The sequence below is a fragment of the Dreissena polymorpha genome, chromosome 1 (assembly GCF_020536995.1).
Source record: "Dreissena polymorpha isolate Duluth1 chromosome 1, UMN_Dpol_1.0, whole genome shotgun sequence".
In the NCBI taxonomy this organism is placed as follows: domain Eukaryota; kingdom Metazoa; phylum Mollusca; class Bivalvia; order Myida; family Dreissenidae; genus Dreissena; species Dreissena polymorpha.
The window spans coordinates 161308645-161333138 of record NC_068355.1 but is presented as its reverse complement, the minus strand read 5'-3'; the positions used below and the strand labels follow the sequence as shown (position 1 = coordinate 161333138).

The following is a 24494-nucleotide window of genomic DNA, read 5'->3' as shown; positions in this document are numbered from 1 at the left end:
AATGAATAACGTTTGTTAAAGATACTACACAATTCACATTTTTATGAATGAAATTGGCAATAGATAAATCTGTACTTGATGATACATGAAGGAAATGACAAGAAAATTGCTTAATAATAGTCATTAAGAAAATTATGAAGAAGCACCTCGCGTGCAAATCAATTTTATTTGAGAACCGCTCAGGGCAAACGAGGCGTAATGCATGTACATAAAGTATCGTCTCAGATCAGCCGGTGTCTAATAATGGTAGACATTTTATGCTTTCATTGTTTCTGGTTTTAGTAAAAAGGACATGTCTCCTGAACAAAAATCATGTTAAGTCAGAAAGTGTCGCCCCTGCAAAGCCTGAGCGGACTGATTTTACTGAAAATAAATGAGCCGTGCTCTGTGAAAAGGGTGTTTAATGCATGTGCGTAAAGTGTCGTCCCACATAAGCCGCACAGGCTAATCAGGGACGACACTTTCCGCCTAAACTAGATTTTTGCTAAGAAAACGAAAAATATCATAAAAGCTTAATGTGTTGTCCCTGATCAGCCTTTGCGGACCGCACAGGCTAATCTACGACGACATTTTACGCACATTCATTAAACCCCATTTTCACAGAACACGGCAAACATTGATTTATTGAAATAAGCGTACAATCCCAAGCCAGTTCTGCCAATAAGCGACCTTCTCACAATTTTCAACGCAAAGTTAACCCATTTATGCAAAGCGTCTAGAACAAAGGCCTTGGCAAACAGCGTAGACCAGGATGAGACGCCGCATGATGAGGCGTCTCATCAGTGTCTGCGCTATTTGCTTACAGGAATTTATGTAGGTAATATTCTAAATATAGAAATAAATATACTAGACATCCCTAATTTTGGAAACAAGAGGGCCAAGATGGCCCTAGTTCGCTCACCTGATAGGAGTCGGTTCATTCAATCTTTACCAAACGTCAAACTTGACCTAGATAATTGTCCAGACAAACATCCTGGTTAAGTTTCATCATCATTGAACCAAAACTCTGGCGTATGGAATGTTTTTGTTTTTGTAAGATTTGACCTGGTGACCTTTATTTTTAGTTGACCCTCCTTACCAAACATCAAACTGTGCTTACAAAAATAAATATTATGACCAAGATTCATAAAATCTGAAACAAAAATTGTGACCTCTAGAGTGTTAACAAGGATTTTGTATAATATAATGAAAATTTGGACAATCTAAGGGCAATAATTATGGCATTAATTATGTGATTTTGCTCATTATCAAACTTGACTGAGATCTTTCAACAACTTTGATAAAGAATGCTTGAGAAATGTGAATGCTAGAGTGTTTACAAACCAAATTCGGACGGGCGGACGGCGGACAAAGACCAATCCTAAAACCTCACCTGAGCCATCAGGTGAGCTAAAGTGTGTTTCACCGATCTGAGCCATTTTTCAACTTGTCCGAGAAATCAATAAAACCAATGTATTGACTAAATTTGACTAAGGTTAGGCAAAAAATTTGACTTCTATAGTGTTCGATCACAAGGTTTCTCTCTAGTCACATAAGGAAAACTGCCCCACCCCTCCTGGCAGCCATGTTTTTTCACCGATCGGGACCATTCGTGATCTCATCTGACAAGTTTACAAGTTTTTTTGTTTTTTTTTGACCTAGTTACCTAGTTTTGTAGAAGAGCCAGCGATATGGATATGTTGCAATTTACCATAACACGAGCATTAAGCAAAGAAAAACAATTGCCAACAAATGGGTGAGAAGTATAGCTCGAGTTATCTATGAATAGTTGAGCTAAAAGGAAACCTCCTGGACGTGGACGGAGAAAATAATCTCATTTTTATCGTACTTTATACTATTAATTTAGTATACTCAATCGCATCCAAACGGAATGCATACGGCACTGCACATTCGCATTGTAGAAATTTGATCTGTATATTAGCGAACATGGGTACATTCCACAGTAGAAGAAACGATCGTGAAATCAAATATCAAATTTACGACATCCTTGGCGGTCTAGATAACTCAAGGGACACTCGTCCCTACTTGCACCATGCGTTGCAGTGAGCGAACGATTACTTTAAGTTTAAACGGTATAAGGGTCTGGGAGACTAATAAAACCATAAAATGAAAATAATATATATTCAATATTAACGACTCAATGTGCAAAAAAAAACAACAAAGTAAATAAGTGTGCGCTGTCTGACAAATATAATGCAATTATTGACTACGGGCCGATCTATATATCTGATATTGATTGGTAGAAAGGCATATTGAACGAGGAGCAGCCATGGACAATATGTTTTACGGCCAGTGAATATCAGATTATATACCGGTTATATGGTCGAATGAAACTGTAATAATATCACAGATAAATGTGTCAAATAAACTGATGCCCAGACAACACGTGATCGAACACAGACAAATGATATCGAGATGATATTCAACCATGGTTACAAAATCAATCTGAAAAAATTATGGCAGCAACAAGTCCGTTATTCACAATATTCTCCACGTTAACATTATTCCAATGTTGACGTTTTAGCAAAATCCAAACAGAAGTTAAAAACAACTGCATTGTGTGCGCATACAACTACATTGTGTGACCATACAACTACATTGTGTGACCATATACATGTATTATAAAGTGAAAGAAACACACAGACAAAGGGTCATAATCCTACCAAGACTCTTCGAATCCAACATTTCTTTCTTAAAGATCAACCATACATTATGGTCCTTCAACTTTGAAAGTTTTAGGGAGATCCACCCAGCAGTTAAAGAGGATATGAAAATACAAGACTCAGAACGTGGAAACTGATAAAGGGGGATAATTCGAAACTTCTGATATAATTTCTTTCTTTCCGAACATATAATAGGATCTGGCACGAGTTGTCATATCATACCATATTTTATTAAACGAGTTCAGGAATTTTGTAAGTAAGCGAGCCTTTGGCGAGCTTACTAACGAATTTCCTGGACGAGTTTAATAAAATATGGTATGAAATGACAACCAGTGTCAGATCTTTTTATCACAAGCTTTTAAATGAGCAAATTTAATAAATATTTACGCAAACATAATTATAAATCCCGAATGTTGTTTACATTTCGTGACGTCATTTGACGTTGCAACGTCATTTCAGCAAAATAACAAAATGCAATTGGTCAACGCTTAAAAAGTATATTACGCATGTGCAAGATAAAAATATTCGCAATGGTTATTTTACATGGGAAACAGGGTATGGCATGTGGTAAATACATTTAGGTCATTTAAATGGAAAAAAAGTTAAAGCGAGATCCATCCGGAAGACAAATGAGAATTCCAAAAATTCAAGACGCATGGGCGGACAAGCGCAATGTTTTATTTCTCTCCTCCGTGGGGACATACACATGAAAATGCACGTGAGTGTCGTATAACCTATAAAGTCCGCTGTTATGCTACTTTCTGTTTCAAAAGTATTTTTGGAATATATTATAAATTTACTGCAAGTGGTGTGGATTTTTGGATCACCCAGTGCTGACTGCGCAGCCTGATCCGGGACGGGTTTTCCCAATACATGCTATATCTTCTCGCCAATGGTACCACGGTGGCAACATGGCGCCTTTGAGTCACAGATTCATGCGTTGTGCTTACAATCATTTGGATGAACAAAATTAAGAGAGGCAATTTAAGTTTTATTAACATATCTTAATCGATTTGCGATAGTCCTGAATATCGGTACTAAATCAGAAATGGTGAGAATACTTATGTATTAATATGTTTATTAATTAATTGTGGTAATCGTTAGGTCGTCTCGTGAAAATTGAACAATTCAGCATTTTTGTGTTAATAATCAGGCGAACAATAAAGCAATAAGCCATGGCTTATAAATCAAAGACGCCCTGATATGTATGGCCACGCAGTACACGCAAATCATTGAACGCCTACCGCAATATACTTAAATGTAACACTGGAACAATCAGTCTGCGTTCCAAAAACAAAACAAATTGAAGTCAGAATTCGCATTAACAAAACAATGAGCTCTTCTTGGTCGGTCATAAAGCCTGAAAAATTTGTCAGCAATGAAATCCTTCACGGAACTTATTACCATTACTTTCAGAATCAGTATATTGAGCTTGTTGCAATAATAACTACCGTCTTTCCCGGGATCGCGAGTTAGAAGCCCATATTGACCACAAACGATGAGCGGGGATTGTTCATTGGGTTATTTTTACGCCATTCGTCCTCTACTTTTGAATTAAGTAGCACAGCTGTTAGTAACCGACACGAGTATCTGCGCTGTGTACTTACAGAATGCTAAGAGTGGTTTATTTTGAAGATGAATACTTGTCGTTTGTATGTATTTCTATTGACCATGCAGTCAAAAATAACCCACGAAAGTGCAAGCACTTATTTCCAATGGGGTCCTTTAGTTTTGCTGAAGAGACAGCAAGCAGAAGAGACAGTATTGAGATACAAGGAATCCGAGTGCGATACCCTAGCTCTTTGCGAATAAGATTCCTTGGTTCTTTTACGTGCTCAGTGTTTAGCACCGATACACGCGAGAATTACCTGGGTTTCATACCAGTACATCTCTAGTTGGGTGGGAAACACTTTAAGCATTTCTGAAATTTCAAGTGCCACGGCCAGGAATTGAACCGGGGACCTCTGGAATGGTAGACCAGAGTGTTACCACTCGACTACCGCACCACACAAAATTGTCCGAAAGTGTAAATGTTTAATTAGAATTTACTAATTTCTGCAACAACAATACGCACACTGTTTCCTAAAAAGTCTTTTTTCATAATAATAAATTTGTAACAACGGGATAGATCCCATCGAACTTCTGATATAAAGGTTGTGATTAAAGGGAGATAATGTAACCTAAATTTCGAAAACTTCTTCCCCCAGTTAGTTTCCCTCCATTGGGCCGTTGTTTATCATAAAATAATACAAAACGATTTAGAAATATTTTTATTAATTCAATAAATATACGCATTTCACAGCTTTTAAGTAAAACATTCTTCCTAAGGCGCATTCTACAGCTGTGGCTGGCTCAATTTTTGGGTGGTTGTCATTGAATTTCCACCAATTGTCGATCCCCAGTCATGAAGTTTAAGTGTGAAACCATTTTATTTCATCAACATTTACACAAATTGACATATGTGAGCATTAAATATAAGCATTATTGTTTTTAAATAAATTTTAATAACATAAGAATAAATATGTGTACATTGCTAATTTGAAGTCTGACGTAACCTTTTGGATCATCTAAGCTTCAGAAGTTCTGTAAAAAAGTATAATGTTATAACTCAACAGACGCTCTAAAAAACATCATGTTGCTCTTATCCTTTTTAAAATTGCAAGCAAGGAAATAAAAAAAAAACGCTTGACAGTGCTCTTTAGGAAACAAGTTTAATTAATATTGTACACAATACAATGTCTCACTATCAAGACTGAAGAATTTCACGTTGTAAACTTTCCTCCCTCAGTATGGTATCCAAGGTGGGTGTGTCCTCGGCAATCACGTGCTCGTAATCATGGTGACCTGTGACGTCATCTTCATCCGCGTCCAGCTGGCAAAGGAGGTTGTCATTCTCATATGTGGGGAAGAAGTACCTGCAATGTATACACTATTTACAAATATGTTTATTTATAATGACATGACCAAACAAGGGACAAAATTGTCACAAAACCAGGTTTTCATTGTGAAAAAAAATCTGATTAAGGGAGACAACTCAAACTGAACTTTTGAAATGAACAAACAAAATTAACCCCCTTTGTAAGTTTGTTTCAAAATAAATCTATTTTAAGTTGTGGTGACCTTGACATTGGAGATATTGACGTGATTCTTTCGTGCGACACACCGTCCCATGATGGTGAACAAATGTGCCAAATAATTGTAAAATCTCACAATGAATGACATAATTATGGCCCAGACAAGCTCATTTATTGCCAATTTTGACCTTTGAACTCAAAGTGTGACCTTGACCTTGGAGATATCGACGTAATTATTTCGCGCGACACACCTTCCAATGATGGTGAACAAATGTGCCAAATGATTTTAAAATATGACAATGAACGACATAGTTATGGCCCGGACAAGCTTGTTCCGCCCGCCCGCCAGCCAGCCAGCCCGCCCGCATTCGCCAATCTAATAACCAGTTTTTTCCTTCGGAAAACCTGGTTAAAAATGTTATCAACACATAGGAGATTTTCCAACATACCAATTAAACATTTGCTTCACTTTAGAAATTAGTATTAAAACATAAAACATGATGTTTTATGAAATGGGCGTTATCAAAGGTCTCGGGCAGGGAAAGACCTAATAAACTTTTAAATACACACATACAAGATAAAAAAGTTACTTCACTTACTGTGGCTGGTCCCAGATGGAAGTTTCTGGTATGAGACTAGAATGTTCAGCCTCATGCATGTGATCCAGCAGCGCTGGGCGTGAGTCAAACTTCCCACCACAACCAATACAGACACCGAGATGTACCTGCAACAGAGGGCTGAACAGATGAATATTACCAATACAGACACCGAGATGTACCTGCAACAGAGGGCTGAACAGATGAATATTACCAATACAGACACAGAGATGTACCTGCAACAGAGGGCTGAACAGATGAATATTACCAATACAGACACCGAGATGTACCTGCAACAGAGGGCTGAACAGATGAATATTACCAATACAGACACCGAGATGTACCTGCAACAGATGGCTGAACAGATGAATATTACCAATGCCTGTTGAAGAGTTGTTCTCATAGTGTCTTGTCTATTTAAAAGTGAGAATTAAAGACTCAACATCTAGTAGGAACATATGGTTGCTATTTTAAAGATAACTTAATTACATTTTGGGAAAACTGGGCTTAATGCAAGTGTGTTAAGTGTCATTACAGATAAGCCTCTGCAGCCTGCACAGATTTATCCTGGACAACACTTTCTGCCTAGTCTCTATTTATTTTGCCCTAATGTGCCTCATCCTAAAAGCCGACCAATTTTAATGATCAGTCTGCAAATACAATTGCTGGTTGTAAAGAGCATACTAAACCACGCACATAAGTAGTGTTTTGAATGCAGGTTGAGAGAAGAAAATATGACAATAAAGTAGATATGAACCATGTGGCTCCTGGGGTGTGGCCAATTTCGAACCCAGACGCATAATTTCAATATAGCATGAAGAGGACCCTTTGAATGTTACATTCAAATAGTACACCGATTGGCTAGCAAATTGAAAGAGTCAAACAATAACACCTTAGGGACTTGTCCTTTTAGAGATTTTTTTTTAATTAAGTGAGATATCAAAGTTTTATAAAAATATGACCCCTTGGGTAAAAAAATATATATATCAGGAGTTTTGGGCTCAGCTGAGTTTACGAATGTCACTGACCTGTCTGCGTATAAAGTTAACCAGCTTCACCTGCTGGTAGTAGGTTAGGCGCAGGCTCAGCTTCATGTCCTGCAGGTCAAAGTCGTGGAGCTCCTGCATATGCAACTGCAGCTTGTCAGCATTACTGGACGAGAATGAGCAGAACAAACACACCGCCTGGCCCCCGGACTCCTCCTCCCAACCTGCCCACTCACTGTATGCGAAAAATATTGATGATGTTGGGATATGAAGATAAATGAGGTGGACTAATCTTCCCAACCCAACTACTCACTGCAATGATATGAATATTAATGACCTCTGGATATCAATATATATGGAGGGATACGAATATGAATGTGGTCGAGATATGATTATTAAGGAGATTCTACTATACATAGTAAGATCGTAAATTAAATATTTAATAAAGTGCAGATATGAATATTAAAATAACTTAAATAAAGATATGAATATTTACAAGGCTAAGATAACAAGGGCTGTTTGTAAAACATGCATGCCCCCCATATGGGCTGTCCGTTGTAGTGGCAGCCATTGTGTGAATACTATTTTTGTCACTGTGACCTTGACCTTTGACCTAGTGACCTAAAAATCAATAGGGGTCATCTGCGAGTCACGATCAATGTACCTATGAAGTGTCATGATCCTAAGCAAAAGCTTTCTTGAGTTATCATCTGAAAATCATTTGACTATTTCGGGACACTGTGACCTTGACCTTTGACCTTGTGACCTCAAAATCAATAGTGGTCATCTGCAAGTCATGATCAATCTACCCATGAAGTTTCATGATCCTAGGTGTATGCGTTCTTGAGTTATCATTCAAAAACCATTTTACTATTTCAGGTCACCGTGACCTTGACCTTTGACCTCAAAATCAAAAGGGGTCATCTGCGAGTCATGATCAATGTACCTATGAAGTTTCATGATCCTAGGCCCAAGCGTTCTTGAGTTATCGTCTGACAACCACCTGGTGGACGGACCGACAGACCGACAGACCGACATGAGCAAAGCAATATACCCCCTCTTCTTCGAAGGGGGGCATAATAATATTAATGAGGTAATGAAATGAATATTCATGTGATGGTGATGTGATAAATTGTGAATATTGAGGCAAAGCCAAATACTATTTAAGATATGAGTTTTAAAATGTGAACAGCACTTGGGAAGTTATAGATAAATATGATGTAACACATTAATATGTATGAGGAAATGACATAAATATTAATCAGATAATGATATAACAAGGGCTGTTTGTAAAACATGCATGCCCCCCATATGGGCTGTCAGTTGTAGTGGATACGTTTTTTGTCACTGTGACCTTGACCTTTGACCTAGTGACCTGAAAATCAATAGGGGTCATCTGCCAGTCATGATCAATGTACCTATGAAGTTTCATGATTCTAGGCGTAAGCATTCTTGAGTTATTATCCGGAAACCATTTTACTGTTTCGAGTCACTGTGACCTTGACCTTTGACCTAGTGACCTGACAATCAATAGGGGTCATCTGCCAGTCATGATCAATGTTCCTATGAAGTTTCATGATCCTAGGCGTAAGCATTCTGGAGTTATCATCCGGAAACCATTTTACTATTTCGAGTCACTGTGACCTTGACCTTTTACCTAGTGACCTGAAAATCACTAGGGGTCATCTGCCAGTCATGATCAATGTTCCTATGAAGTTTCATGATCCTATGCCTAAGCATTCTTGAGTTATTATCCGGAAACTATTTTACTATTTCGAGTCACTGTGACCTTGACCTTTGACCTAGTGACCTAAAAATCAATAGGGGTCATCTGCCAGTCATGATCAATGTACCTATGAAGTTTCATGATCCTAGGCCTAAGCATTCTTGAGTTATCATCCGGAAACTATTTTACTATTTCGAGTCACTGTGACCTTGACCTTTGACCTAGTGACCTAAAAATCAATAGGGGTCATCTGCCAGTCATGATCAATGTACCTATGAAGTTTCATGATCCTAGGCCTAAGCGTTCTTGAGTTATCATCCGGAAACTATCTGGTGGACGGACCAACCAACCAAGGGACTGACCGACCGACATGTGCAAAACAATATACCCCCTCTTCTTCCAAGGGGGGCATAAATATTAATGAGATGAGTATATAATACAAGTCTGCCAACTGGCTGGTTAAGATTCATACCCTAACAAAACTTTAAAACACATCTACACTTTACATGCTTTTTCCATCCAGCAGTATACGTGTATAAATGAGATTAGACTCACCCAGTCAAGCACTAACTAAGTTTCGGATATCATTATTGAACATTGAGTTCAGATGATAATTTTAACCAAGTTAAGTTTGATAAAAACAGTAAGGGAGGTTACCCTATACTGTCAAACCTACTCTTCCGACTCTGTGTCCTCAGTATCTATCTCAATTATGTCCCTTTCTTGGTGTATTTTTTCCCAGTTTTTACCAAGTTCCTGAAATAGAAAGTAAAAAAAGGTTTAAATTTGTTTCTAAGATTCCATCTTTTATTTTTGTAATAAACATTTAAGTTACATAAGGGTAATGTGTGTACATGTTAAAAAAAGACTTTTAAAGAAAACAACAGCAATAAGGTATAGATATATATATATTGCATTTCTAATGCACAGTTACAACCAATCATCTATATCATATGCTGAACAAAATCAGCGTCTTACCAGGTAATTTATCACATAGAACTTGTCGTAGATAGTGTTTTTCGGATTTATTTTCCGATGCTGTTTCTTCCTCATGTGTTCTTTAAGAACATCCTTGTCTCTAAATGTCTTCTCGCAATATAGGCACTGTAAACTGAATTTGTTTAAAGACTTGATGAAAACATAGAATTTTTCTTTATTTAAACAAGAGAACAAGTGTCAAGCATTTTGAAAGTATGTTTTTAAGCAGTTATGTGTCTCAATTGTATACAGAAAGCAGTGTTTGAAAGATGTAGTAACCAAGTCCAAAGCAATCTTGAAGTAAAATAACAAGTTTGATGAAGATCATTAGAAAACTATTGACTATCCAAAGTGATTAAAGCGCTCTATTAACTGACCAACATTAGCCAATAGCGATCTATTAACTGACCAACATTAGCCAATAGCCAACATAAGCATATCAATACATAGTAATAAAATGTAAAAAATGTACGTTTAAAAACTATTGCAACTAAAATTACCATAAAAACATATAAATTCACCTGTTTAGCTTTTCTTGAAGAACATCTAAGAATTCATCTGTGAAAACTGAAAATATTAGTAACTATTTTAAATTAAGCATTTATGCACCCCAAATCTTAATTGCATACCACATAAATATATACCCAGTAGATATTTCTTTAAGTATAAGTTTATGGCATTAGAACATGTTGAGAAAGAAGCAAGCATAACATGTACAACCAACAATTATTTTGAGCTGTTCTGTAGTATTCAGCAAGTCTTACATACTTAATAATTGGCAGCCGAGTACAAATTATTTTTACTCTTGTGATTGGTACATGAACACTGGCTGGACTTATTTACAACAACAGATCATTAAGCACAGCATTATGACAACAGACATAAATCTTTCACATTAGCACTACTAAGCACCATTACTGGTATTAACAAGAAACCGTCGGAAACAGGTGATGCTCCCAAAAAAACTTTTTTGTCACAATATTAAACTATATATTCAGATAAAAGGAAACGTCTTGAGGGCACAGTAGTTGGGGGGACAATAATTTTTTTTTAGAAAATTTCAAAGGGCCATAACTCTGTGAAAAATCATCCAACCAAAACCCCCTGATAATATGCACATCTCCTCTTGGTAGTGAAGCTTCCCATAAAGTTTCATTGAATTCCGGGAATTAGTTGCTGAGAAATAGCCCGGACAAGAATTGCACTATATGTACAGTTAATGGAAAATTTTAAAAAAAATTAAAGGGCCATAACTCTGTGAAAAATCATCCGACCAGAACCCGCTGATAATATGCACATCTCCTCTTGGTAGTGAAGCTTCTCATAAAGTTTCATTGAATTCCAGTCATTAGTTACTGAGAAATAGCCCGGACAAATATTGTGCACGGACGGACAGACAGACATACAGACGCACACACGGACAGACGAAGCGGCGACTATATGCTCCCCCCAAAATAAATTTTGGGGGAGCATAAAAACAACTGTATTATAACAGTTGACAGGCAAAACAACAATATGTCCTCCCTACCTAGATTGTCAGGCTGGCCAATACTGAAGGCATGGTCCTTAGCCATGTGGTTTAACATGGCTGACCTGCAGAGAAAACCAATGGGAAATGAAACATAAACAATTCTAACAAGAAAAGAAGGGATCATAATGCAAATTTATGAATGATTCCCCATAGAAAGACACCCAAGGCTGACCCATAGAAATTGACCAATATATATTTGTTGTATTAGTTTTTTTGAAATTGTTTTTTGTTTTTATAGGGCGGGGTGGGGAGTGGGGCTATATAATTGTTTATCATGCGCAACAGTAATTTCCCATATAAGCATAGCCACCAGCAGCCTTGTTAGTTGAGTTGCAAAGGATAGGTATGAGAAACTGGAAACAACCCTTTCCAGACGAGACTCTTTGTTTTTAATTGACCAGTTTGAACAATCTGTTGCACCTAGGTTTAACTTTATGAGAAAGACAAGTTAAGTAAGAAAGTGTTAAGTGGGGGATTGAACATTAAATTAATAAGTCTGACACCAGTGTTCTACTTCAGACCTCAGATCTGCTCCAGTTTCACATATTCCTTACAAGTTTAAGGGCATTTTAAACCAATGTAGGTGAAGCCAGCAATATGTTACAATATTACAAATGAATGTTAAATGTTTAACCCTTTACCACTCAGATACGTATTTTCACGCATTTGTTGTCCCTTAGAAAAATATATTTAATTTAAGACCTTTCTTACTAGATTAATGTTTTTAAGGCTTCATCTCCAAACCTTCAATACTGATGAGCAGCAAACAGCATAAAACCTGAACAGACTGAGTTACTCGCAGGCTGTTCTGGTTTTATGCTGTTTGCACATAGCCATTTCCACTTTGGCCTCAAGTCAGAAAGGATTACGAGACCTGTCCAGTAAGTAACAAAAATAAAACTTCACAGACTCTCAAAGAACCTTTCCGTGGATGTGTTATGCAATTTATACGCAACATCTGACATCAGAGGGATAAATACAAGAGTTGATCACCTGTTGCCAGTGAAGTGTTCCCTACAGAAGAGACAGTCTCGGCAGAATGACGTGTCCTCCCTCTCCCTCTGCTGACTGATCAACACAAACTCCTGCAAATGAACAAGATAACTTGGAGCAATAGTAAGTTTCTACGATACTGTTTTTTATTTAGAAATTAAAACATTAAATGAAGCCTACACTTAAAAAAAAAACAATGATGAGATAATCATATTACAGTGAACACAATACCAATTAATATTTTTATTCAAGCACTTGTTACTTACAAATTTAGATGTTAAATACAAACAGCAATAGTAAATATTGTTCACTGAAAAGGATTTTTGACTTATTTTGGCTCGGTTGGATTTTTTAACAATTTGTTTTCATGAAGGATTACATTTAATAATCGTTCAAACTTTGTTTAAAAATGATATACTGACTCACCAATTTCCTTTTCTGCAAGAAATCTCTCAACTCTTTATCCTCTGGATGAACATCACTTAAAAGGTAGTAGCCGTCATCACCTGTAAAATAAAGCATATACAATCTTATTATTATGCAAAGAACGTACCCTATATCACCTGTATTAAACAGCAAATACCAACTGTTATCATTAGTATTATACAGTAAACACGAAGTACATTATACATAGAAGAGGAAACAAGTTTCGCACAATATGCCAGTTTAGAGGTCTTTCAAGGCTTACATTGATCTGAAAACGATGCATTAATTTGCTGGGCATATGAGGACACAGAAAATAATGAAAAATAATAAGAACCATGGCAATCTTTAACATGTTTATGTAATTAAATTCAAGCTAGAGCTTTGTCACAGACGTGACGAATACCCCCACATGCCGCATTGACACATAATATTTTGCATGGCGTCTTCACAAAAAACAGCGGACACCATGCTCAATTTTTAAAACGCACTAAGTGACCCCTTGACCTAGTTTTTGACCCAGAAAGGCCCATGTTCTAACTTGGCCTCAAGATCATCTCCATAAAACTTCTGACCAAGTTTGGTGAAGATCGGATGAAAACTACTTGAATTAGAGAGCGGACAACATGCTGAATGTTTAAAACGCACTAAGTTACCCCATGACCTAGTTTTTGACCCGGCAAGGCCCATGTTCGAACTTTGCCTAGACATCATGTAGATACAACTTCTGACCAAGTTTGGTGAAGATCGGATGAAAACTACTTGAATTAGAGAGCGGACACTTAATACGGACCGACAGACAGACCAACAGACAAGTTCACTCCTATATACCCCCCTAAAATTCATTTGTGGGGGTATAATAATAAATACACAATTCCGAGCTAAATCTACAAGAAAGCAACCAAGACACAAAATTTCAGAACAATGCTTCTATCCAAACTCAAATTATTCAGCAAGATCTGTTCCTATATTTTAAGTAATATGTACCTTGACCTTGATAAGATATCCCAAAACAAGCAGGTCTGCTGGATAATACTGGGCAAATATTTTCTTTCATCATCTCATTTGAAATTGCACTTCATTTGTTAAATCAATATTCTCAGACAACTTTATCATACGGAAAATCTCAGACAACTTTATCATACATAAAATCTCAGACAACTTTATCTTACAGAAAATTATTATTTTTTCACTTAAAATGAAATGTAAAATGTAAGTGTGTTTATACATGTAGAAAACATGATGGTTTATATGAACACACTAAAAATAATGAATCAGTGCTTCATTTATTGTAAAGTATCTCTCATTTCTCAGTATCACCCACAATTGCCTAGTAAAATCCTGAATTACTGGTACACAAGTTTCCCCAGTACCCCGGTATTACCCACCAAGGCTGGGGAGAACTTTATAACCTAGGTTTAAGTCAACACTGACGAATAAATGAACGAACAAACAGACAGGCCAATAATTATATGCTCTCCAGGATCTGTAGATACTGGGAGCTTAAATAATAATATATGTATCTTTTTTCAAAAAAACTATTTTTTCTGCAAAAAAAGAAGTTACACACACTGTTTATCTTACCCTGTTTTAGTTCTGTTGTTTTGATGTTCGAACAGATATCCTTGAATGGCTGCTGCTTAAAACGCTCTTTCCAGTACAGGCAGTAACTAAAGAATGAGCATATAAACATTATTTTACCCTCGTTATCATTTAAAGTCTCTACAAGTGGTCCTATTGGCAGACAGAGTATCTCCTCACCTGACTGTGTGGATGCACAGGTTGGTCTGAAGCTACGCTGGTGACATATGGCATGAGACCCATTATTGCATGTTGCTGCTCATTTTATTATTCATACATGAATAAAAAGCTCTGCCATGTAATGATTTGATAAACTTTTGAATATAACGTATTTTAAATGAGCATATGGATGGCTTATTAATATAATACTTTCTTTCAATAATTACAAGGCTTTGTTTCTGGATTTGGGGAAAAGGCATGGCCTACCATTTTGGGAAAAACATGAGAGGGGAAAATTTCCCCATATGTTAGCTTAAAAATTAGGAATCTTATATCATTTTAAAGATTTTCTCTTTGGGGAAGGGGACTTTCTTTTGGTGGAAGGGGCCTATATAAGGTACTTGTTAAAAAAGGAAAAAAGCCCTAAACATTATACATTGAATGGTTGCTTAACCCTTTCCCAATCAGAAGCAAAGTGAAAATTGCTATGTGCAAACATCATAAAACCAGAACAGCTTGCGAGTAACTCGCAGTCTGTTCAGGTTTTATGCATGCTGTTTGCTGCTCATCAGTATCTTAGCGTTTGAAATGAAGCCTTTAAAACTTGAATCTAGTAAGAAAGGTCTTAAATAAAATTCAACTGTCTAAAGGACTACAAATGTGTTAAAATATGTACCATATCTAAGTGGTTAAGGGTTAACTGATTCCTGTTTGTATTAACACTCAGTAAAATATTGAATCTATCATTTTAAAGTTGTCTACATGACACTTTCAATACTATTAGTATATTGTTATGAATGAAATGTACATGAAGTACAGACTGAAATGTAGATGAAGTACTATGAAGTACCTAAACAAGCATGCAAACTACATGTATTCATAACTGTATGTACTGTTGTAAAATGTTCAATAATGTGTAAGATTGGTGAATTATGAGTTTGAAACCCAATAGAGGTTTTCATCACACACAAAAATCTGGCATTACATGTATATATATTTTTTTTACAATCTCAATAAAAATAATTTTTTTAAATATTATATTTATCTGCTGAAAAATAAAGACTATGCATAGTTAAAATCATGTCTATATATTAAATATATTTATAGGGAAATTCACCAATATGCCTCTTTCAGTTTACAAAACATAGCTAACCATTCATTTGAGAACTTACTGCTTATTTTTTGTATACAGGGTGGTTTCAAACCAATGAAAATACACAGAGGTGAAATGAAATAAAACCTGAGCAGACTTGTTTGCGGAATATATTACCTTAAAACTGAAGACATCAAAAGTTAACTGTAAACAAGAGTTTGTGTGATAACTGTTTTATCAAACCCCTGGCACTTCTATATATTTTCAGTGAAAGTTTTTAACATTCATCACTACTTACTATACAAGTCTTAAATCCTTTTAACCCTGGGTTTTTACTCTATGGACATGACCACTAGATGACTTTATATGCCAAATAACAAACCTCTGAGGCTTTCATAGAAGATTTTTAAAATGTTCACTATAAACATGTACATATAACTAAAACAAGCAATCCCTATCCCCCCCCCCTCCAGGCATGATTTGAACAAACTTGGTAGAGCACCACCATATGTTTAACATCAGATATCAAACCACTGGCCCTAGCGGTTTCAGAGAAAAAGCTTTTTAAAGTTACTTACAATACAAATCTTTATAAATCTTGTGACCCTTGGGCATCGCCAGTTTAGGCCCTTAATCAATGATTCAAATAAAATAGGCCCACCATTCAATGATACAATTTCATGCCAAATACCAAACCCCTTAGACTTGCAGTTTCAGAGAAGAAGAGAAGAAAAGTTTTTACTACGTTCAAGGAAACAAGAAACTCATAGGACAGGCTAATTTTGACCCTAAAAGCATGAACAAACTTAGTAAAAGACTAAAAGATAATGCTACTCACCAAATATTAAATCCCGAACCTTTGTGGTTTTAGAAAAGGTTTTTATACTTTTCATTTTTCAAACGCATTCTACTACCTCCAATGACAAAGACATGCAATGATTTTAACAACTTGAAAAATTGATCATCCAAAGTTCAATTCTGTGATTTCCTAATAATCTGTCATAGGGTTATGGAGAAGAAGTCATTAAAAGAAAAAGTTTTTGCACCTACCTCACACATGACGGACGACGGACAACACATTACCCTTGAAGGTCAATATGAGCACTATGTGCTTAGGTTTGTTTAAAGGGAAAAACTGTAAAAATACTATGTAACTAACTCCCGAATGGTACCTTTTAAAGTTTGCAATCAGGTTTATATCCGCAATAACCAGTCTGTGTGATTCTAGCAGGTGTGTGAGGTAATCATCCCTCTCCAGGTCAGATGTTGCCTTATATTCACACAGCACACAGGGCACTGGGCTCTTGGATAATTCCTGATAGGATGAGCTCTCTGGAGAAAGTGTGGGCAGCTCAGGGAGACGCAGGGGCTCCAGTACAGGAGTCTCGCAAATGTCATATGGTCGGTCTAAGAAAATTAAGAAAATTGGTTTATTGAGTTATCTCATATAAGTAACATTTCAGGTGACCTCCACACTCTCGCTGAACTACGATACAATGAGAGGTACGTCTGTACTACAACGCGATACGGCGTCATAACTACAACGGTTACGGCGTCTTTTCACAGTGTGTTGACAATTCAGAACATTGTTAAAACAAGAGCACCGCCTTGCGGGTGCAGACCGCTCATCTATTTTCTTTTTAAAGGTGAAGGGACTCTCATTTTCAATCACAAAGGAGGGAGGGGTGGAGTGAAGAGGGGTGTATAGTGTGGGGTTGTGGACAATTATTACATTATCTTCCAAAAAAGGGGGGGGGGGGTGATGGGGGGTAGGATTTTTTTGGTGCGATGGTTGGACGGTATTTCAAACATAACCGTTTAAAAAAAAAAAAATTGGGGGGGGGTGGGGTATAGTGTGAGGGTGTGGTGGTAATTTGTGAGATGATGTTAAAAAAAAAAAAAAAAAAAAAAAAAAAAAAAAAAAAAAATTGGGGGGGGTGGGGTGGGGGGGGTGGGGTGGGGGTATAGTGTGAGGGTGTGGTGGTCATTTGTGAGATGATGTTAAAAAAAAAATAAAAAAATTAGGGGGGGGAGGGGGAGGGGGGAGGGGGGGGGGGAGGGCACGGGGGATGGTTTGGGTGGAGTCTATTGTGGTATGTCAGGTAAGAGTAGTTTCGTCAAAGTATCAATCAAATGTAATCATAAATAAAGAAGTTATGGCAATTTTAGCAAAATTTAATAATTTGACCTTGAGAGTCAAGGTCATTCAAAGGTCAAGGTAAAATTCAACTTGCCAGGTACAGTAACCTCATGAAAGTATTTGAAGTTTGAAAGCAATAGCCTTGATACTTAAGAAGTAAAGTGGATCGAAACACAAAATTTAACAATATATTCAAAGTTACTAAGTCAAAAAAGGGCCATAATTCCGTAACAATGACAACCAGAGTTATGCAACTTGTCCTTTTACTGTACCCTTATGATAGTTTGTGAGTGTTTCAAGTATGAAAGCAATATCTATGATACTTTAGGGGTAAAGTGGACCAAAACATAAATCTTAACCAAATTTTCAATTTTGTAAGTATAAAGGGCCCATAATTCCGTCCAAATGCCAGTCAGAGTTACATAACTTTGCCTGCACGGTCCCCTTATGATAGTTTATAATTGTTGCAAGCATGAAAGCAATAGCTTTGATACTGTGGGAATAAAGTGGACCTAAACACAAAACTTAATCAAATTTTCAATTTTCTAAGTATAAAAAGGGCACATAATTCTGTCAAAATGCCAGTCAGAGTTACATTTCTTTGCCTGCACAGTCCCCTTATAATAGTTAGTAAGTGTTGCAAGTATGAAAGCAATAGCTTTGATACTTCAGAATAAAATGGACCTAAACACAAAACTTAACCAAAATTTTCAATTTTCTAAGTATAAAAAGGGCACATAATTCTGTCAAAATGCACGCCAGAGTTATCTAACTTTGCCTGCCCAGTCCCCTCATGATAGTAAGTAAGTGTACCAAGTTTGAATGCAATAGCATTGATACTTACTGAGAAAAGTGGACCTAAACGCAAAACTTAACCAAAATTTTCAATTTTCTAAGTATAAAAAGGGCACATAATTCTGTCAAAATGCACGCCAGAGTTATCTAACTTTGCCTGCCCAGTCCCCTCATGATAGTAAGTAAGTGTACCAAGTTTGAATGCAATAGCATTGATAGCTTCTGAGAAAAGTGGACCTAAACGCAAAACTTAACCGGACGCCAACGCCGACGCCGACGCCAAGGTGATGACAATAGCTCATAATTTTTTTTCAAAAAATAGATGAGCTAATAAATGGTAAATAACGGTAATTTTGAAGAGTTTTTGTATGTATAAGTCAATGTTTATTTAAATACGGATATTACATTCCTCTGTCAATGCTTGCCATGACATTTATTCCTATGTTATGGATAAAATGGAAGTTTTACAGACCTGAATAGACAACTCATAAAATCATTGGAATATAATTCAAAGTCTGACATTAAACAGAAGAAAATGAAAACAAACGTAAGCAAGAACGAATATTGAATCAATCTTATCAAGATCTGTCTCAAAATTAACTGCATGTAGGTGTAACAAGATAAATTTTGATGAGTTAAAATGTTACGGCGTCTTACAGAGAGTGTTACAGTGCATTTACTACAACATGTTTACGGTTACGGTATAGTATCGACAGGTACTAGAGGTTTCGGTAAATAACAACTTCGGTAAATTGTATTTATATAGTAATTTTTGTGGAGGTTTTAGTAAAATGGATCTTTATAGAGGTATAACTACAATGAGGTGTTAATGACACATATTTTTGGCTTACATCAGGGGCATATATTTGCAAACTGGTGATACATTTTTAATTGATTAATTAATGCAATCCCTACAGTAAAGAATTCAGGGGCATGAATGAGCTACCGCTGAACTTTTTTTAAAGAATAATTTTAGGTACCAAACCAAAAAATGTACATTGCATTTAAAAACTAACTTCATTGAAAGTTAATTAACGATTTAAATAAATCAATACTAAAATTTTTAAAGATTTGGTGCATTTATTTAAAGAAAAATAATAGTTCTTTATTAACAGTAATTGAGGTAATTAGTAACTGAGCAATTAAATTAATGACTTACTCAATTTACTCAATTGAAGGAATGAAGTTTTTACAAATTGTGCAAGAAAGAAAATAAACTCATGATAAATCGCTGATAAGGTGTCATAAACAACACTGGTACACACGATAAGTAGAATCGGATTGTTAATTGGGGGCAATAAAGGGATTAGCGGGGGTAAGTGTTAGCGAAACAGAGCTTGAATAGCGAATTTTATTGGGAACCTATAGACCTTACATCGTTTTTTACGAATGTCGGGACAAATCGCCTTATATCGGGACAGCGGGACAAAGGGCCCAAAAGCGGGACTGTCCCGCCGAGATCGGGACGTATGGCATGTATGACTAATTACAAAATATACAAGATAAAACATTACTTCTCCTGACTTCTCCCTAAATGCCAGTCAAGAGAGAAGTCACTTCTCCCTAAAATTTTACCCTGCCAATTTCAAGATTTGCATACCTATAGTATAAATAGCCTTTAAACTGACATTGCAAAGCAGATTAATTTCTTGTGAAAAATGTCAACAGACTATGTAGTATGAAAAATACTCATAAATAAATGATTTTGGGTTACTTAGGAACACTCCATGAACAATTTCTAAAAGAGGAAATTTTTGATAAGCGCTCTGATGAATTATCTTTAAAGTACCTCTTTTAAAACCTCACCTCTTTTCAAACCCTTCATTTGTTTACATTTCATACGCATGCGCTCACATGCACTTCGTCACCGTTCTTTGTGTATCAGTAATTTGTTTAGGCCGACTTGCACGTAGCGGCAAATCAATGAAAATGCGTCAAAAATCTGTAGAATAAGTAGATTAATCATAAAACACGTAAAAATCATAGTATTCCTTAAGTTTATTATATATGTAATGATTTTCATTAAAAAAAAACTTACAGGGTTTTTTCTCCACTTTTTGGGAAGATAGCCCATGGCTTTGGAATTGGGAATTTTAACGGCATTTTCATGAAATCGGGAAAATAAATTCATTAGCCTTTTTTTCCACACGAAAAGTCCACTGATTAGGGAAATACTAAATTTGATTTAACACTTTATAATCATTCAAATTAAAAGAAAAAAATCATATAATACTTTGTTTGATGTAATTGAATAAAAATTGAGATAACAAACACATAAGACTTCTTTCTAAAAAAAAAAAAAAAAAAATATTTTTTTTTTTTTGGCAATTGGGAATTTTTTGCCACATTTTGGGAAAAAAGTATACTTTTTGGGATTGGGAACATAGCCGAATTTCGGCTATAAAATCGGGCCAAAAAAAAACCTGACTTATACAAACATGGTCTTATTTTCGTTCTCAACTTTGCTTGACACATCAGCTTCTGTAATAAGTCATGTGACCATGGTCAAATCATGGGGCGAATTAATTTTTAATGGTGTACACTGAAGGGTTCGAAAGCAGGTACTTGTTTTTTTGGCGGCATTGAAAGTTTTACATGATATGGTGGTGCTGGAAACTTATGTTATCAAAAGAAAATTAACATAACAATTAAAGTTGCCAGCCATGTAGAAACAAGTTATTTATCAAAAAGATTTCCTAGTAATATGTTTCACTATTTTCAATCTTAATTGTCACTATATTTGACGTGTCAAAAATTAAGAGGTTAGAAAAATGGTTCTTCCATGATACAATATTGACAGTTTTTTGTCGCCTTTTTGATCATCAAAACAATGCTGACCTGGTAAAAACATTTTTCTCTAACAACTGCATAATGTGGGAACGTTCTATCATGTAATTTAACATGATATCTATAGCCACGACTCTAAAAGAACCCATGACTCAACAAGAAACTTCCATATCTATATAAGATGATCTTTTTTAGAAGTTTATTTTTCATTAAAATTATATTATATTTCATTCAAAAATGATGTTTTAACTATTAAATATCAAAGCCACGCGCTAACCACATGTGGTTAGAAGATGAGCATTATTATGCGAAACGTTGTTTTATTATTGGGATGTACGTATTTCTAGATACCGCAAGCCTATCCTGTATAGACGAGTTAATTGTTATTGTTTACATTTGGGATTTTCCGCGCATGCGCACTGACTGGTTGGCAAAAACACTAGTCACAGTCACGTAAAACATGTATAAAGGGCTTTTGTTTAGTCAATTAAACGATAAAAAATCCGAAATAAACATTACAACTCTTAAACAATAGTGCAAATATATCATATTTAGTACCAATAAATGTATATTCATATATATAATTTCCTCTTTATAAAGTACAAATTAGTCATTAGCATCAGAGTAAACGTGGTCGGAAGACTAAATACTGAAAATACCACACAACAAAACAATAAATTAGCCGTATTCTTTTGTAAAGTAAGACTTTAAAAAATGATATTTCAAAACTTATAAAATATATATTAATTTGATTATAACTATAAACGGTGTGGATATTGTTATTGTTCATCAGCGACCGAAAGTGTATTATAAGGGGCGCATTTAATCAATTATAAAACAAAGCCATAAAAACGGAATACGTTACAATCGTTAAATGTTGTGGTAATTTTCTTTTCCATAGAATGAATTTTCTGTTTCGTTTCCATTGAATTACAATATTAATAAATTTTAATATACAAATGGAAATAAAACCTGCATCTTGTGCAAATTGAACTGTCTTTGCATGTATATTGAAATCTCTTAACAAGTAATAAGGAGTGATGCATGTAACAATCTAGCATTTTATGATAAATATATATATATTTATTTAATTTATTTTACGCAAATATAGTTTATCCATTGTGATTGCTTGGTTTCATGATGGTGTAACGTTCACTGCAAGAACGTACAATCTTTACACTAAATTGCCGAGTTGACATTAGCCGGTACCCGCGTTAAATACATCAATTGTGTAGCAGTAATATTGCACAATATTTTAAATTTAAAGTTATAAAGCACTGTATTATTATGATTAAACTGGCTAACATATAGATACACATGTTCCCGTTAATCTGTTTCGGACAAATATCTTCTTTTTTTAATATGTTATATTATTTATTAAAGCAAATGCTACGTATTTTCGCTTTAATATTTGGCTTGCTCAATATGACTGCTCAATATGACAAGAGATGACATGGAGGTATCATAAAGTCTGCCACATGTGGTCTATGCAGGGACCCAATTAAAGTATAGGTTCCTATGTTTATGACACCGGCATGTTTTCTGTGTAATTGTCTGGGCAGTCTCCGATCATAACGAGATAATATGCTTGTGACGAACAACGGTGCAATTGAACACGGTTAGAAATGCTGAAACAAAAGTGTCAAATTTGGTGTGCACCATTAAATAAAACAATTAGATTTATGAATTTATTTGTTGTGTAACAATGTAAGTTTGTACAGATATATTAAGGTTAAAATCAGTTACTATATGTTGCGAACAAAAAGCGATCTATTTGTTGTTTGTTTTCATCCTTATTTGTGTTCTTTCATTAAATTTAATTTATTCTAAAAGAATTTCTATTCCTGAAATTTTGTATCTTAAATGGACGTGAAGATGCGTTTAGTAGAGATTTTTGTGGTAATCAGAGGTCGTAGATAGTGTTCCACTCCGGAGCTCGATTTTAGTAAAAACAAATAATAACAACAATCGTTCCAAAAATGAATTTCCACGCATGCTTATGTTTTATTCAGACATAAATAGTAACATTATATTTGATACAGTTCATGATTATCAATAAAAACGATGATTATGTCAACCTTCTCTATATGCGCTTATATGAATTCCACCTCTTTTTGCCAACCAGTGGGCGGAGTCTAAACTTTGCAGGTGCGTGTGACGTCACGCGTTAACTCGTCTATATCCAATCGTTAGGCCCCTACATGTCTATCCGAACAATATCTTTCTACGAAAAAATGAATTTTCAGAAAGATCTTTAGAATAATGCTTTGATTGATATAAAATTAATTAAAATAAATATAAAAGTTCACTAATGATGTTACAAATCATGAACCATAGCTCTTAAATCTGTGAAAACGCAAATTGTTACGCTAGTAATAAACAACCTATTCCGTCCATGGGGGCTTCCATCTTGAATAAAGGCTACAAAGCAGTAGACAAATAAAATACCTGTCAATAATACCCGCAAGGGGAGTTAGACAGTATAGATAGATATTTAGATAGATCATGCTTTCATTAAGTGATAACATTAATTAGTATGTGTATACAAAGTAAAACGCAGGTGTTTGGGGTGGCTATAAAATGAGCATTTTTTTATTCAATAGCACTAGTATCAGCCCCAAAAATTGACTTCCTGAAAATATATTCGTATTTGATGTATTTCAATCGACTCATATTTTCTAAAATGGTAGGATATACATTTGTTGAAACACAAAAGTGACTGAATGACATTTTTGATTATCATACATCAAGTTTCAAATTGATTTATTACACTGAATATATATGTAACATTGGAATTTTCTCTGACAATATTTAAACTGAATTATATGGATTATAGTTCACACAACATTCCCGGCACCAAGCAGGACCGTGTCTAGTTTGCATTTTGGCGCTATCAATCATGTTCCTCTGTTGTGAGCCGATCCACCATTTTCCGCCTTCTTCAGCCTCTTTCTGCCTTCTTCAGCTAG

At 35.5% G+C, this 24494-nt stretch overlaps 2 protein-coding genes across 6 annotated transcripts in view; both read right to left on the bottom strand.

Annotated features, from left to right (window-relative positions):
- Positions 1 to 1419: 1419 nt before the first annotated feature.
- On the bottom strand, positions 1420 to 23964 carry LOC127858298 (zinc finger protein 277-like). Of its 5 annotated transcripts, none has more exons than XM_052395325.1 (14): positions 23910 to 23964; positions 16976 to 17210; positions 14555 to 14640; positions 12974 to 13053; positions 12548 to 12639; positions 11552 to 11616; positions 10545 to 10590; positions 10024 to 10156; positions 9722 to 9801; positions 7362 to 7554; positions 6570 to 6677; positions 6337 to 6515; positions 5408 to 5578; positions 1420 to 1601 (listed from the first exon to the last, which is right to left on the bottom strand). In XM_052395325.1, the coding sequence occupies exons 1-13, from the start codon at positions 23932 to 23934 to the stop codon at positions 5410 to 5412; spliced, it is 1491 nt and encodes a 496-aa protein (XP_052251285.1). In that variant the 5' UTR covers positions 23935 to 23964; the 3' UTR covers positions 1420 to 1601; positions 5408 to 5409. The 5 variants fall into 5 exon arrangements, with proteins under 5 accessions (XP_052251285.1, XP_052251277.1, XP_052251267.1 ...); XM_052395317.1 differs by lacking the exon at positions 1420 to 1601 and adding an exon at positions 4920 to 5246; XM_052395307.1 differs by lacking the exon at positions 1420 to 1601 and having other exon boundaries at positions 4920 to 5578.
- LOC127858495 (small integral membrane protein 29-like) overlaps positions 5663 to 24494 on the bottom strand; it is a 220403-nt gene continuing 201571 nt past the window's right edge. The window contains exon 5 of the mRNA XM_052395686.1: positions 5663 to 5988. The gene's annotated coding sequence lies outside the window, so the exon portion shown is untranslated. The remainder of the gene's footprint in view (positions 5989 to 24494) is intronic.

What these genes read in the sequence shown, in the direction of transcription:
- LOC127858298 (XM_052395325.1), bottom strand. Translation starts at nt 23,934, where the DNA reads ATGGAAGCCCCCATGGACGGAATAG. An exon ending in TGGCCAGCCTGACAATCTAG is followed by an intron (nt 10,591 to 11,551) that starts GTAGGGAGGACA and finishes TAATATTTTCAG; the next exon opens with TTTTCACAGATGAATTCTTA. An exon ending in TCTATGTGATAAATTACCTG is followed by an intron (nt 9,802 to 10,023) that starts GTAAGACGCTGA and finishes TTTCTATTTCAG; the next exon opens with GAACTTGGTAAAAACTGGGA.